Source organism: Aquila chrysaetos, chromosome 11 (genome assembly GCF_900496995.4).
Source record: "Aquila chrysaetos chrysaetos chromosome 11, bAquChr1.4, whole genome shotgun sequence".
Taxonomy (NCBI): Eukaryota; Metazoa; Chordata; class Aves; order Accipitriformes; family Accipitridae; genus Aquila; species Aquila chrysaetos.
In genome coordinates, this window is record NC_044014.1 from 18,197,696 (window position 1) to 18,214,718 (window position 17,023).

The following is a 17,023-nucleotide window of genomic DNA, read 5'->3' on the forward strand; positions in this document are numbered from 1 at the left end:
CTGTGTGTATATATGTACTTAAATAACTTATTGGAGCACTTCTAACATCTGAAATCTGGGTTGGTTTTCCCCCTTCCTTATTAACCACATACATGATAGAATTATTTGATAGTTTTTCTTCTCAGCCTAAGTGATTAGTAACTTGGGTTTTGAAGTAAAGGTAACTAAAGATGGAGGTAGCCCAGAAAACTGGGATGACAGATGTGATGATAGAAAATATCAGTGCTTCTTTTGCTACTGTATATTATTAGCAAGCAAGAATGAACCTATTTGGTCCCCAGATAGCTTCTTTGGGCTTCCAGCCTAGTATGGGAATTACCTGGGAAGCCAAGGTCTGCTGCTGCAAACCTGGAGAGGTTTAGGTTTTTCTTTTTCCCAATAGTTTCCAACTGCTTGAATTCATCCTATGGATTTCAGTATCACTTTAGGTCTAATTCTACTAACATCCATAGGAGAAGAATCCATCTAACTTTGGATGGTAGATTGTGGCTAAGGAGAAATGGGTGTCAAAGCCATCTAGCCAGCCAGATAGACTTTCTGGTTAGAGGTAGAATAGCTCAGTCTTTGTAAAATCTTAGAAGGATGACCAGGATTTCCCCTCTTCTGTGCAATTGTATCAAGCTTTTCAGATTGTCCTTTGGGGCAGAATTTGTCTTTTGCACCCTATGACCCTGGATGAGTTAGTCTGCAAGGAATCAAACAAATATAGCACTGATTTTGATCTTATACAATTGAGAAGACTGCAGATCTTTGCCATATGTTTATAAATGTCTAAGCTGGTATGAGGTTTTATTTCTTATTGTCTATGTGAGAACTAAGTACTGTAGCCCTTACATTACTGCTTTAAAAATGTTATCCTAGGCTGGTATACCAGATCCACCAAACATGTCTGAAGAATTAATCCGAATGAAAGCTAAAGAACGTCACTTTCTGGAACAATTATTGGATGGAAAAAAAACTGGAAAACTATAAAATTCCAGTACCAATCAAAGCAGAGCTCAGAAAATATCAGCAGGTAACAGCTTATACTCTTATTTTAAGAGAGCAATAGGTTCCAGTCTGATACAGTTTTATGGAAGGAGTTGTTTGGGTGCTGGATTTTTTTGCTTGTGGGTTTTTTGGGTTCTTTGGTTTTAGCTGTGTGGTGTGTATCTTGGACTCTTGGGTAAGGAAGAACAAATTAATGCGTGCCATTTGTACTGTTTTTCTTTTAATGGTGGGTTGCCCCTCACTTCTCTGGATCCTGCCATTTTTCGCAGGGAATGGCCAATGGGCTGTTGTGCTTTGCTTAAGCTGACTTTGGCAGCCTGCTACTGCAAAGCTCGGCCTTGTTGTACTGTTTGGCTGCTTATGTTTCTCCCTTTATTCCCGCCTGCTTTGAGTGAATGGGCTGTAGTGGATGCTTTCATGGTGGGAAACAAACTCATAGTTTGGCAATGATGGATGATAGAACATACAGATGTTTGAACTGAAGCTTAACTAGCCAAAAGCCAGTTTTTACTTCTGAGGTACTCTTATTTTCTGATTTCAGGATGGAGTGAACTGGCTGGCATTTCTCAATAAATACAAACTTCATGGAATTCTTTGTGATGACATGGGCTTAGGAAAAACTCTACAATCCATTTGCATTCTTGCAGGTGATCATTGCCTCAGGTAAGTTTAAACAAATAACATGCTATGTTAAAGGCTTTAATGATAGGTTTTATCTATGGTATTGACTCTGGACATAGTCCTGGACAACTGGCTGTAGGTGGCTCTGCTTGAGCTGGGGTGTTGGACCAGATGACCTCTAGAGGTCTGCTCCAAACTCAACTATTCTGTGAAAAACAAATTTTTTCAAACTTGCTTTGATATTCTTAAAGGGCTCAGGAATATGCAAGAACAAAACTGGTGGACAGTGTTCCTCTTCCCTCCTTGGTGGTGTGCCCTCCTACACTTACAGGACACTGGGTGGATGAAGTGGGCAAATTTTGCTCAAAAGAATATCTTAATCCTTTGCACTATACTGGACCTCCTACTGAGAGAGCAAGGTAATGTATTTTGCATTAATAACTTGGGTAGAGTAAAATACCACACAGAATTTTGCAATTCACTTTACTACTACTACTGAAGCATAGTTTGTGGGCATGGTAAAACTTGTGATGGTATCTTTAAAGGCTGAAATAATACATGTAAAGAACACTTTAGTTATGATCTCATCTTTTTTCTTAAGACTACAACACCAGGTGAAAAGACACAATCTCATAGTGGCTTCATATGATGTTGTAAGAAATGACATTGACTTCTTCAGGTAAGAATTGGTTTGTTTTCTGAGGTTTTTAATAGCTTAGAATTTTAAATGCTACTTAAGTCTATGTTCTTCTTTTCTAGAAATATTAAGTTTAATTACTGCATTCTTGATGAAGGCCATGTAATAAAAAATGGAAAAACAAAGCTGTCAAAAGCAGTGAAACAGCTGACTGCCAATTACAGGATAATTCTTTCTGGGACACCAATCCAGGTAACTGCTTTTCTTTTTTTCCTGAGAACTTGGGTGAGTAGTAGAAAGCAAGCAAAAGAGATCTATTTTGGAGTCTTTACACTTTTTATCAGAGTCATCTTGTTCAAAGTATACATTGTAAAAAAGCCTTTCATTGCTAAATGCTTGAAACTATATCTTTTTCCTTTCCTAGTATACCCATGTATAGGGCAAATGGGTGCAGGATCCATGGTACTAATGGGGCTCAAAAGTTGGCAACAAGACTTTCTTTACCATTTGTTCTTTAAGTAGCAGGCAGGGAAGGGAAGAGAGCGTTTCCTTATGTCTCTAGTGAAATTAGCAAGAAACTCAACTTGAACTCCAGATTTTGGGCTTTGTCCTAATAACTTGTCTGTGGACTATGTGTCTCATCCAGGACTAAGACTACCGGAGTCTCCTGGGTTTTGTTGTCCAAAAGAATTCAGGGTGTGGCTTAAGACATCAGGCACAGTGGAAAGTCCATTTGTATGTTAAAGTGCATGTACAGGTCTTCCTGTAACTTAGGTTGATGAAAGATTGATGAAAGAGCCACCAAGTTCCAGGAGCTCAAAAGTATGTTGAAGTGTTATGTTTGTAGTGTTTTATTGGCAGTGTTAAATATGTATTGAAAGGTTTCTGATAACTTGTAACAATTCATTACTCTTGAAAATAATTTAACAAATGTTTCTTTTATGCTCAGAACAACGTCTTAGAGTTGTGGTCGTTGTTTGACTTCCTTATGCCAGGATTTTTGGGTACTGAACGCCAATTTGCAGCTCGTTATGGCAAACCAATACTGGCAAGTAGAGATGCCCGAAGCTCTAGTCGAGAACAAGAGGCTGGTAAGGATCAAATGTTAAGTCTTGGTTTTCTTGTTTTCTTCCTTTAAATGAGAACTGCTAATGAAAAGAGAAAGTGTAGTCAGTTCCAACATAAGAGATTAGGGTGGTGGCTGAATGTTCTGGGAAAAAAAAAAAATTTTTTTTAAAGTACTGCTTCTGTTGCCTTCACTAGGGGTTCTTGCAATGGAAGCACTGCACCGCCAAGTGCTGCCGTTCCTGCTAAGGAGAATGAAAGAGGATGTACTGCAAGATCTTCCACCCAAGATTATTCAAGATTATTATTGTATTCTCAGTCCTCTACAGGTATGCTTAAAAAGTGGCTGGAAGCTTAGGTTTTTTTCAGCACAGTTAAGACCACAAAGGAACCACTTCCATATTCCTGGGTCAATCTGATGTCAGCTCTGACATTGTGTGGGACGACAGGACTAAAAAGTTTTTCTAGTATGTGTTCAAAAACTGATTTCAGTCCAGTTGCAATGGACTTATTTCTTTACCTTAATTTCTGGCATTGTTCTACAAGAACAACATCTAGGCATCTACGGATTTTTTTAAAGAATACTTTCCAAGCTGAAAGAAAATAGATTGTGAGAGATTCCACTGTTAATGTTGATCTGGTGCTACATATAAAATAGCTTTCTTGATTTATGATAATTCAGAACTTTAACTCGGAACTAAATTCTAAAAATGACTGTTCATCTTACTTCTGTTGGGGAAAACATACTCATTCTCTTGTCTGGGGCTTGGTCTACAGGTTCAGCTTTATGAAGATTTTGCCAAGTCTCGTGCCAAATGTGATATTGATGAAACTGTTTCTTCAATTTCACTGAATGAAGAAACTGAAAAACCAAAGCTTAAAGCTACAGGTCATGTGTTTCAGGTACAGATTTCTTCAGTAATTTTTACTACCTAGTTCATTTATTTCTGGTAACTATTTTGGGGTTTAATAAAAAATGAAAATCAAAATGGTTAACTTAGATCATATAGCCACAAATGTATTAAGTGAAATACTAAGATTTTGGATCAGATTGCATGGAATGTGATGTATAGCTATTGTGCTTAAATTACGGTTTTGTGTCTTAAGTCATATTAAACTGTCTTAAATTTTTTTAACGTGTTCAGTTCAACTGGTGTTCAGCTATTTTGTGGGTCTGGGATACTATCCTCAATTAAAAACTAGTTACCAAAAGTGCAAAACCTCACAACAAGAGGGAACTAATTTTGATCTCATCAGTTGTTACACTACAAAATTAAGATTCTAAAACATGAACAAAAAAGTTTCCTTACAGTTAGATCTGAATTTATGAAGAATTTACAGAATTGCAGATTATGTCTTTGCTACTTGAAAAAAATAATTCTCTGCACAGCTCCCAAACCCATCTACTATACTGTACACTCACATGAAGGTGTGGGAAATGGTAGTCTTTGCACTGTTCCTGGAACAGGAACCAAGGTCATTATGCACCTAACAGTTATTGGATACAGGTTGAAATACAGGCTTTCTTAATATAAATGTGCAGCTTCATTTTAATGAAAATACATGCTAAAGTCCCAATTGTGGAATGTGGCTGAGTAGCCCCTATACTTAGAATCAATTCTGTTCACCCTTTTTCTGTAACTACGTTGTTGCTAACCATTTCTTTGCACTTCATTTCCTAAATAATTCAAGGCATTGCAATACTTAAGGAAGCTGTGCAACCATCCAGCATTAGTGTTAACAACCCAACATCCAGAATATAAAAGAATTACAGAGCAACTTGCAGCTCATAATTCATCCCTTCGAGATATCCAACATGCACCTAAGCTTTCTGCTTTAAAACAAGTAAGTAGACTTCCATGTTGTGCCTTAAATTTCCTATATGTGTCTCTACTGATGTTACAACTTAGCAAGTTTTGTTTATGACTTCATCAATATGAAAACTGATCTTAAAACTTCTAGTTAAATAGCAAATGAAATAGAGTACAAGGGGTTTTTTAGGCATATGTCCTGTTTTTCCTGTTAATTCAAGGGGGAGGGGGAAGCACAAGCTTGCTTCAAGGTGATGATTACATAAGTTTTGCTACCTTGTCCAAAACTTACTTTTATTCTGTTTCTTACTCCTGTCCCTATTGTTACAGAAAAACTTTTTTCCTGTTTAATATACAGGAGACTATTAGCTTGATAAAGTTAGATTGCATTACATACATAAATTCTATTGTAAGTAAACCAAAATGAAGAAAATTCTCTTCTGTTAACTCTTAAATTTTTCATACTTTGACAGTGAAGCCAAACTTTGCATTATGTCATTTAAGTGACTGTTGTTTACAGACTTCCTTCTGTAGTTTATTCTTTCTCTTATTTCTACTTTTGATAGTCTATCATGTCAGTATTTACCTGAGATCTACTGTCATTTTGATGATACACTTTAATGCTCTTTTACTTTAAGCTGCTGCTAGACTGTGGTTTGGGGAATGGTGGATCTTCAGAAAGTGGTACAGAAGCTGTTGTGGCCCAGCACAGAGTACTTATCTTCTGTCAACTTAAAAGCATGCTGGATATAGTGGAGCATGACCTTCTCAGACCTCAGTTACCTTCAGTTACTTATTTGAGACTAGATGGCAGCATACCTGCTGGTCAGAGGCATTCCATTGTTTCACGGTAAGCATATCCCTTCATAACCAATATAAGGCCAACTGTAATGAGCTATAGTATTTATATGGTACAAAATTGTTCTTTTGTCTGCCTCAAAGAAGTTGAGATTCATAAATTCATTATTTAAATGAAATTTACCATGCTTAACTTTTTTTGTACGCAGGTTTAATAATGACCCATCTATAGATGTTCTTTTGCTCACCACTCATGTTGGTGGATTGGGACTTAACTTAACAGGGGCTGATACAGTAGTATTTGTGGAACATGACTGGAACCCAATGAGAGACCTGCAAGCCATGGATCGGGCACATCGCATTGGGCAGGTGAAAAACTCTTAATTTCCTCTAAGTTTTTTTTTTTCCCTTGCTGAACTCCTCCTTCAAATTTGGGTAAGGTTGTAGCACATAATGAAAGTGATGTCTGGGAGTTTGTACCACACTTCCATTGATACTGCTTTCTTGCAAATATGCCAGATGTTGAAGTGTATACTTTCTTATCTTATCGTGAACTTGGTATGCCTTCTCTTCTGTACTTCCTGGGCTGCTGAGGAGAGGCCAGGGAGAATTGCCCTTCAGTGGAGGAAGAGATGCAACTGAGACAAGGAACTGAAGGAAAGCCCCACAGCGTTGTCCTCCTCTGACACCTGGACAGGGAAAGAGTGACTGCTGTTAGTCTCCGTCTACAGCTGTAAAAAGCAGTGAATTATTAACTTCCTGAGTACAGATGCAATTGCATGTGCCTCTACTCTATGCTGGCACACTCTCATTCTTTTCATCTAACATCAGTCAGACTTACTGAGTACAATCACTAAAGGGTAACTCCAAGCCAAACTGCTTCCAGACTGTCCATGTTGCATACTAAAAGGTTATGCTTTCTTGTATACCTAAGATGGTATTTTTTAGCTAAGTATGCTTTTTTTTTTCTTTCAGAAACGTGTTGTTAATGTGTATCGCCTGATAACCAGGGGAACTCTGGAGGAGAAGATCATGGGTCTTCAAAAGTTCAAAATGAACATTGCAAATACAGTGATCAGCCAAGAAAACACAAGCCTACAGAGCATGGGAACAGAACAGCTTCTTGATCTGTTCACTCTTGACAAGGTAAAGAACCATTTTTACAAATACCTACCAAAAATAGACTAAGCTTAGGGAAAAGCTTTGCTTTGAAATGTAAAATTTAATCAGATGAACACTTGGAAGTTGGAATGATGAATAGTACACAGCTCTCTGAAAAACAGGAGAAGGGGTATTTCCCCCAAAGTATCATCAGACTTGGAAGAATTTAGTAAATTCCTGAAAACATTGTTCTGTATATTAATTGAGCTATTTTTTTTCTTTTGTGAAGGATGGAAAAACTGAAAAAGCAGATACCTCTACCTCTTCTGGGAAAGCATCAATGAAATCAGTACTCGAAAACCTTGGAGAACTGTGGGATCAGGAACAGTATGACACTGAATACAGTCTTGAAAACTTTATGCATTCTTTAAAGTAACCATCATATGTTCGTAATACAACTGCTGCTAGTTCACATATTTTTTTCTGCTGATATTCAGCAAACTTCATATATAGTGAACCTTTAGCTTAATGTGTAAATAGACTTATTGAAAGAAGAATCTTCAAAAGACTGGCACTGAGTAGTGTCAGCTGTTTCACTGGGGAGTTACTCTGTCTTAAACGTTTGCACTGTATAAAAGAACTTTAAACATTGTGAGGTGGTTTGAATTTTACTTGTTCTGAACGGCTGCAAATTCTTACTTGGTAGAAGAATAAAACAAAGCAAGTTTTTACATGTGTTAAATAAGTGTTACTTCTGTTTGAAGTTAAGTCCATCATTATTTCTTTCTGTATCTGTAATAGTTTTGTACAGTTGTTTCAGTGAGTACTTCAGGTTGTTCAGTGTACGTTTTTCTTTTAAACACAACTTGTTTTTAGGGTATATTAAAAAAACAATTTTCAACTTAAACTTTCATTCAGATCATTTCAGGACTTGTATCACCAGAGGCAAAGCCTAGAAGCCTTGAAAGTATTGAATAATCAAAGGGCACTAGGTATGTGCGCCCACCTTTGTATATTGAGTATAAATATATTATGCTCTTCAGTCTTTTGACACCATCTTGAGAGAACAGCTGACTTGAACTTTTTAATGTAATGAGCTATATTAAATACAGGTAATGGCCTATTTGAGGCCATGTTTGCATCCTGTTAGCAAGGGTGTACTTTTTTAATTTATCTATAAGGCTAGAATATAGCCACTTTGAGAGATGCATGTATTCAGTATGTTTCAATCCTATATATTTTTTGTAACTAAAAGAAGAAATTAAATATACAGACAGACATTTTCCAGAAGTAGATTTTACACTGTCTAGGATTCTAAAATCCATGCTAAAGTGACTGTTTACTAAACTGATGCATGATTTAAAGCTTCTTAAAGGAATAGGGAGGACTTTTTTCTTTAGGAGGAAATATACATAGAAATACCTACATTCAGTTTGAGGGAATTGAATAGTTGAAATTGTGTAACAAAGCTAGTAAAAGACTTTAATAGCAGTGAGTGAGAATAATATGGCTGTATGTTACACAGCTTTTTATAAAAGGGAGGCAGTAGTAAAAGTGTGTTTCTAGATGTGCATATGTACCAGTATATGCACTTTTTATAAATATTAAATTATAGATAACTTACAGCAGTTGTCTGAATACACAGAATATATGTATAAATATAAAACCTAAGGTTTGTAGCTTGCTGTGTGCTTAAGCATCAGAGCTTAAAAACCACCAGAGACCTCAAATATGTAAAATAAGATTGTTTTAAAACAATATATATAAATCAAGACTGTTCTGCAGCATTGGAGATGAATTAATGTCACATTTCAGTAGTTACGAACTGACATTGTAACTAAATTAGCATTCCATGAAAATAAACAAAACTGGGAATATATGACTTGTATGTTGTGTATGTCCATGTTTAGGGTTTTTTTCTGTAGAGAAGACTTTCACTGTAGCTGACTAGGTAAAAAACTAATGCTTTTGGAAGTTACAGTTGGATTACTAGTGTTATGTTAGTTCAGTTCTACCTTCATACATAGAATTTTTCTGTTGTGCTTTCAACTCATAATCCAAGCAGGGGGACAGACAAGATGGGGCTTGGTGTTCTGTTTGCAGAGAAATTAAAGTGCGGGAATACTGGGTACTTTAAGATAACTTGGTGCAGTAATCTGGTGATAGTGCCCAGAAATAACAAGATGTTTGAATAAAGAAACCTCTTATGCAGTGTTTTATGACTAAATATGTTTTTCTTCAAGAGTTTTATTAGTTGCAGTGGTAGGAGACTGGTTTGTGTTGGAAAAGAAACGCACAGCAAAGGACTGCTTTAAACCAGTCATCACATTGAGGTTGCTATGCAACCATAATACTCTTAGTGATGGCTCTCTTGGATATGACATCAAAAAGACTCCTGCACCTGGAAAATGGTGGGGGATCCATATAGATCCATCTAGAATAATTTTCAAGATTATTATACATACTGACTGGTCTTCAGTGTTCTGCGAATTAACACCTTCAAAATGGAAACCAGCAGGAACACTGCACTAAGTATATAAAAAACATTTTTAGTTACCTTAATACTTAACTAATAGCTTTTCTATGCTTTCCAAGCTGGCAGACCATTTACCATGATCTGACTTGTTAGTGCAGTGTTCTCAGTGCACAAACTGGATTCACTTACAGCAAAATTCAAGCAAGAAATACGCACTTGGAATGCCTCTAACTGCATTTGACCTGTTTAATGGGTATTTAGCTGGATCAGACCAGGGTTTGGGCTGAAATAGAAAAGCTTTGTTATTTCTAGGCTCAACTAAGAACTTCAAAGATAGTGCAGGGATGTCAGGTTCTCAGTACCAAACATTTTGCTCTACAGCTCTGCCCCTGCTGCAGTGTACTACTTGCTAATGAAGACATAGCTGAAACTGTGAACTGACTGCAAGTTCAGTCATTGCAGGCCCCAAAAACATGTCCCATGAGTAGAACCATGCATGCCCAAAGCTTGATGCATTGTGTGTATCTTGCACTGAATTACTAGTCTATCTCCATTATTTAATGGCATCAAAAGAACACCAATAGTCACCAAAGCCAGACCTCCAAATTAATGATTTAGTCCCAGATTCAAAGCTTGCTAATTTGTGAACACTAAGTCCCTCTTACTGGTGACCGCATTCAAGGCTAGAAGAACTGCTTTGAAACAGCTGTCTACATAATGGTGCTTTTCAACCAACCTTTAAGACTCCTTGAAATTTACTTGAAACTAAATGGAAAACTGTCTTCTGCAAACATGCACCAAGTCTGCATAAACATGCCTTCTGAAATGTTTGTTAAACTAAGAATTCAATCTGACAAGTCTGTCTTTCTCCATGCATATCATCTTCAGAATCCATTTAAGCAGGAAGCTGCTTTCTTCCTGTGAATGTAGTTAGGACTATTGTGGGCAAGGTTTTCTATCCTGCTCCCTAATGCTTTTGGAGGTTTATTTCAAGCCTGCTGAAATGAAAATTATACTGAAGACCCAAGGTATGCATACCTACAATTCAGTTTAACTCAAATTAGTTCAAGTTTAGTCTTTTTCTTTACTCCTTTGTACTAGATGCCCATTATCTGTAGAAAGCTTGTATTTTACCTTAAAACTGCCAGATTTAAAGAAAAATGCTTACACTTACCATTAGCGGTATCCCCCACTTTACTACCATCCCATGGTTCTGCAGGTTACTAAGGCAATGAGCAAGCACATCTTTCTAATTAAGTCTTAATTCAAGCAGAAGTAGGGCAATTTAAGCCATGTTAGGAACTGTGGAAAACTTCCAGGATGAAAACATGTTCATATATATGATTTTATTAACTTACAAATGGCAAATAATGTAGCGTTAAATACAGCTGGACATGCAGTGTTAAATAGCTTTGGCGTAGGGCAAGCTTCCCCTCACTGCAGGAAAGATATTGAGGTGTTGGAGTGTGTCCAGAGAAGGGCAACAAAGCTGGTGAGGGGCCTGGAGCACAAGTCTTATGAGGAGCAGCTGAGGGAACTGGGATTGTTTAGTCTGAAGAAAAGGAGGCTGAGGGGAGACCTTATCGCTCTCTACAACTACCTGAAAGGGGGCTGTAGTGAGGTGGGTGCTGGTCTCTTCTGTCAGGTGGCTGGAGATAGGACGAGAGGAAATGGCCTCAAGTTGCACCAGGGGAGGTTTAGATTGGGTATTAGGAAAAATTTCTTTACTGAAAGGGTTGTCAGGCATTGGAACAGGCTGCCCAGGAAGTGGTTGAGTCACCATCCCTGGAGGTATTCAAAAAGCGCATAGACAAGGTACTTCAGGATATGGTTTCATGGGCATGGTTGATGGTTGGACTCAATGATCTTGAAGGTATTTTCCAACCTAAATGATTCTATGATTCTGTAATACCTGACTTGTGGCTGGTGATAAGTTGCTTTGTAATCAAAAGCTTGGAAGCTGCAGTTTTTTCTTTAATCTAAGCCAAGCAGGGAGATGCTTTATAGTAAAAGTTAATTCACATTTTAAATCACATTTAAGCAAGTTACTTCAAGGGCAGTTGAGTATAAGCATTCTTATAGAGGTGATTATTCATCTGAATTCTTTCAGTGTCCTAGTAAAAGACAGGACCTTTGATTTTGTGTCAGAAACTGTATTAGTTGGCTGCTTATTTTCTAGTGACTTCACTAGTTCTTCAATATTCTCCTCCAAACAGCAGCTTTGGCAGTATCTGTTCAGGTAGTTACACTTTATATTTAAGGCTAACTCACTGTTCAGGAATCAAGCTTTAGTTACTACTCTGGCAGCCAAAACCAGAATCAAACCCTAGATGAAATGGGGGATTCTGCCCAACAAAGGAAAGTCCCGATTGGTGTGGGAGACTGACAAAACTACCCTCTCCAGTACAGGGATGCCACTCTACTCCTGGGAGGTGCTCCTGCAAGGGCCATACAGCAGCAGGAGCTCTAACTTCACACTGACGTAACTCACAGTGATCTTGGGTGTGACCCAAGGGGGAGATGCATTTCTTCCTTGTGCTGCATGCACACACAAGCAGAGCTTTCTGCTGGCATGATGGTGGCACTGGGGGAGGGCAAGTACTAAAAAAGTAAGCACGTCTCAAAAAACCAAATGGCAATCCACAGATTTAGAGCAGGCTTTCAGTCCTCTCCATTCATAAACCTTATGCAATAAACAATAACAAAAACTTAATTTTCTTCTATTTCTCACAGTAAGGTACGTCTAATTTAACATGGAGAGTAGAAGGTCTGTGGCAAGCACCAATGTATCTTTTTTTTCTTGGTCAACAGCTAAATATACTATGTTGAACAAGGTCGGGGTTTTTTAATGACCTTCCTTCACCAGCCTCTTGAAGTAGGGAAGGATCTCCATCTCTGTAGCACTCTCCCTTTTCTTTATTACTATATCATCCAAAATTTAGCAGTTAATAAGAGCTTGGTTACCGTCTTAGTGCCTTGGGATTAACAACTGCATGTGCCTAAAGCAATCAAAACCTTAGGAACAGCTTAGGAAAGCAAAATGTTTCAGTACTCTACTCAGCATTTTAATATTGTTTAAATGCTACGTTAAGTTGCTGAAGTTTGGATGTTTATAACTCTTCAGTCACAGTAGTCCTGTGCAAGGAGGAAACTATGAACTGTATTTACCCTTGTTCAGGGTGAGAAAAAGGTGCTTCTACAGTGCAAATGCTTCCGTAAATTAAGTTTTATACCAAAAACTTGCACCTGATGATCTGTGATGAATTTTACAAATGCACAGGCTTCCAGCTCTTACTGCGGAGAACTGTTTTGGGTTGGGTTTTTTTTTTTTTTTTATTACACACAACTGTGCATTTATTTGCAAGGTATACTACTGGAACCTTGAAATGACATGTCTTCGCATTTTATTTGTATTCCTTCCACAACGAATGCACAACAAAGGGTTTAAAAAGGAATTTACTTCCTACAGAAATACTAAAGAAGAGTTAAATATGGGTGAAGCTGAACAAAGATTACCAAGACACACAACCTCAAAAAGAAAAATGAAGTTACATGGGCTTAGGTATGTAGCCCATCCTAAAAAGACTTGCTTACTGACCAGAAAATGCTCTCGCTGCTGAGATATGCTGTGCTTTGGAACACTTGTTTTCAGGTAAAAGAGAAAATGTGCCTTGTCTTTTTTTTTTTAATTTAAAAAAACCCAAACAAACAAAAAAACCCAACCAACCAAACCCCACAACCAAGAACAAGAGCTATCCATTCTAGGGAACAACCCTGTATGGACAACAGCTATACTAGGTGACCTAAGACATATCATATTTAGCTTTTATTTCTGTTGAATAACCCAGCTCTGTTTTATTGGCTCAGAAGGTTGATTTTTGTCTTTCCCAGTAAGGGTACTAGGCCCATTGGGATCTTGTTTGTTTAATGCTAAACTGCAATAGATCTGCAAGAAGACAACAGAGTTAACTCTCAATAGTTGTTCTTTGCTAAAGTTAAGCCATTTTTATGAACTTCTTGTAGACACAGGGATTCAAACTTGCAACTTTACATGTCCATTTAAGTTGTACCCAGCCAGCATTGCATCTGCACAGACCGGCACACATGAACATCAACATTTCAAACACTTAAAAATCTTCTGCTTCACCTATCAGTAGAGCTGTGCAAACATATTTTAAATAGATTTAGTACTTTCTTTTTCAATTTAAATGAGTTTTCAAGAAAGTGCAGTACATCTCACGAAAGGCAATTTCAGTAAAATTAAGGTCTTTATTGGCACTGGTTGGAAGGAGTTAAGACCAGGAGGCCCATCACTTAAAACCTGAAGTCTTTTGGAACAGTGATTTGTGAATTCTCAGAGTAGTCAGTATAAAAATAGGTCTCTGGTACCTTAAGTCAGGAACTGAAGTTTAATAGATTTGTCTTTTTACTACATTTACAGAGGAGGGCCAAGGCTTAAGGAGAAATATCACCTCCTCATCTCACAAGGGAGTTATAAAACTGAGATAGTGAGATACTCAGGCACTATAATGATTAGCACCAGAAGCAGTCAGTGGGGGGGAAAAAAGCCATCTTCAGAGGAAGGTTTCAATTCTGAGCAGTAAAAGCTGTGGGAAAGGCTTAGGATCATACTGTGCAAAATAAGAAAATAAAATACTGATCTTATTAAAAAAAGAAGGTTAAGGAGGGACTGTATGTGGTCATAAGGTACTTGCACAAGGGAGCCACATGAAGTTCAACTTTTACCTAGAGCTTTCCAGGCACAGATGTTGTAATCACAGATAAGGGTAGGGTGCTTTCACTATGCCCATGTAAGAATACCCACCATCACACAATGAGGTTACTTGCTCACTCCTTCATAAAGTCAGGAATGATGCTCATGTTCTGATTAACCAACAAGTATACCAGCCGCCAAGTTCAGGTTTGAAAATTACACTTACTTCCAAGAAAATGGAAGACAACTATAAAAAAAGATACATTTCTGATACTACTGTTGGAGCTTTCAGGAGAAAGATTTAAGCTGCAATATGGCAAGGACTGTAGTTTCTATAGATTCTGAATAGATTTTTCTCTTATCAACTAGAGCCCATCCAGTTCAGTGACTCCAATTGCCTCTCCAAGTGCTAACATTGCCATGCCAGCTGAGTGAGGTGCCACCCTCAACCATCATCACTTTGAATGTGTCATTCCTCACACACTACTATAATTCTCAAGACTGGTGCACCACTGCTCTGTCATTAAAATAAACTAGAGGAACATACAGCTGAATGGGATGGGAGGCTGTTTTTCAGAATTTGAAGCTTCTGAGCAGATGAACAGTCCAAGATTCTATGAAAAAATTAGCAGAGCTGCTGCTTACACAAACAGGGCTAAGACTGAATTTACATTGACAAAAAGTTGCCACTTAAATCCATTTTAGTATATAAATATGTGAAAGACTATACAAACTCTAATGCTAAACTATGCCAAATCTTGAATACCTTAAATGGAAGAAAGGAGTAGCTGAAGAAACAAAGCACTTAACACCAGATAACACTAGGGAACTCAGACATGGATTTAGGAACTTTGTTAGGATATCTTTTCCTTTCCCTCCCCCAAACCTTAAAAAAGTCACATGCTCAAAACTTGTGCTATTTTCTTAGCTCTATGATGTGGATAGCTAACTCAGTGTTGGGTGTCTGTCATTAATTTAGCAAGTAATCAACAAACATATGCTCTTACAGATGATGACCTGCAGTATTTTCTTTTGAAGTAAAATTCAGATTAGGATTTGCTAAGTTGTAAGAGGAAAATTCCACATACTAAAGGAAAACATATACTGCTTAATTTCCCTTTTTAGATGAGGGAAGGAAGTCGATCGAGAGAGCAGCAACTTCAAACCTATAAATTCAGACTTGGGTACAAAAACTGCAGGAAAAGTAGGGAAGGGTGAAGTGCAGAAATGGGGAGAAAGGAAGAGTAATACGCTGCATCCTGCCAAAGGGCTGTTCCAGGAACGCGGCAAATTGAACTAATCTGCAGTTCAGTCAGAGGCTCAGAAATAGCTGAGCTATCGGAACATGCTGGCCACGTCTCCAATACACTCCAGTTCCAGGGGCCTTTGCAGGGTGATGCTGCACTGTCCGTGCCAAGTCTGTGCCTGCCAGAGATTTCCCATATGTCAGAGTAATTACATTTCATAGTTTATGGAGGCTGGCTGCTTAGATAATCCATCGAGAAAACAGGAATACTTATCAGTGTACCAGCAGCAAGTGAATTGAGGGGTTAGCTGTGGTACGCTTTTTGCTACTGTTTCTGTTACTTCTCTTTGAATAAATATTGTTCTCTCCAGATACACGTTTATGTATTCTGACCCTGTTTCGCATGACTCATACTGCACTTACGGCAATTTAATTATCAATCACAGCCTAGCATCCTAGAAATAAAGACTTCAAGTAGAAATGAAGAGCTAATGCAGATGTTCAAGTGTAACTGCTTTTGCAAGTTAGTAAACAGAGCTTGAGAAAGAGTCAGCTGAATTGTACGTGACCACTGCCATAGCCAGAGAAGGAAGACATTAAAAAGACATCAACCCTCAGAAAACAACGCACTCTGATTCCTGCCTCTCTTCTGAATCAGAGCTACTTCACTTAGGAGCAAAACTGACTTTGGACTCTGTACTACCAAAACAAGTGTGGCTTTAGGAAAATGCTGCACTGTATTTTGGTCTATTTCTCCATGCTGCCCATATCTCCACTCAGTCTGAATCATGAAACACTTCTGGGATACTCGCAACTGTTCACCCTTGGTGCCTCTATCTTGCAAGTATCATCACTCATAGAACACAACAATCTTGTCAACCAAACTAAAAGCACTGAGGTACTATTTCCTGTTAATTTGGAAGCTCTGGATACCTATATAAACATAAGCAAAGTTCATATCTGTGTATAAAGTCAAAATACTGTCCATACTCATATTCAGGACAATTCATTTTCAAAAGACTGCAGAGAAAAAGCATCACGCACACTAACCAAACCAACAGTCAATGCCAGCCCACCAGTGTGTGTCTTTGCCATTAATTTAATGCTCACCCACTTAGGCATCATATCAGTTAAATTATCAGTTCATCTGCAAGCTGGAAAGGACAATGTGGCAGAATTCAAAGTTGATACTTCTGCTTTCTTTGCTGCCCTGGTAATAGCTGCAAGATGTGATCAGCATTTCAGGCTTCTCACAGAGAGTGCAGCCAGCAGTAGTTAATTATTGTTTATAAAATGCAGAACTGTGTGTTCTCGCAGTTACAAGTTACATCACTCTTTGGCTGTGCCTATTATTTATCAGCTGAAGAGTTAGGCAGCAAACAAAGCAAGAAGAATGGAAAAAAAAAATACCATGACAGTTTACATGGGCTGCATGGGGTCCGGGAAAGTGAAGGAGGAGGAAGGAACATGAGATGCACTTGCCATCAGCCCATTTTCCCTGGCTCAGTTTGGTTTATTTCTCCAAAGTTCCCACTGTGCCGTATTTTTGCCTCCAATATAGATG

At 38.0% G+C, this 17,023-nt stretch overlaps 1 protein-coding gene and 1 long non-coding RNA gene across 2 annotated transcripts in view; one reads left to right on the forward strand and one right to left on the reverse strand.

The window, feature by feature from the left end:
- Positions 1 to 8,902, forward strand: part of BTAF1 (B-TFIID TATA-box binding protein associated factor 1) — a 50,307-nt gene extending 41,405 nt beyond the window's left edge. Inside the window, 14 exon segments of the mRNA XM_041127479.1 lie at positions 862 to 951; positions 953 to 1,015; positions 1,532 to 1,653; positions 1,863 to 2,030; positions 2,213 to 2,290; positions 2,371 to 2,500; positions 3,198 to 3,339; positions 3,512 to 3,642; positions 4,091 to 4,216; positions 5,006 to 5,158; positions 5,763 to 5,974; positions 6,132 to 6,291; positions 6,898 to 7,068; positions 7,313 to 8,902. Coding sequence (XP_040983413.1) covers positions 862 to 951; positions 953 to 1,015; positions 1,532 to 1,653; positions 1,863 to 2,030; positions 2,213 to 2,290; positions 2,371 to 2,500; positions 3,198 to 3,339; positions 3,512 to 3,642; positions 4,091 to 4,216; positions 5,006 to 5,158; positions 5,763 to 5,974; positions 6,132 to 6,291; positions 6,898 to 7,068; positions 7,313 to 7,459 — 1,893 coding nt within the window. The 3' untranslated portion in view covers positions 7,460 to 8,902.
- On the reverse strand, positions 6,330 to 16,700 carry LOC115348041. The gene is made up of 2 exons (XR_003925718.2): positions 16,570 to 16,700; positions 6,330 to 6,611 (listed from the first exon to the last, which is right to left on the reverse strand). It is a non-coding gene; the product is annotated as an uncharacterized LOC115348041 (long non-coding RNA).
- Between the last annotated feature and the right edge of the window lie 323 nt (positions 16,701 to 17,023).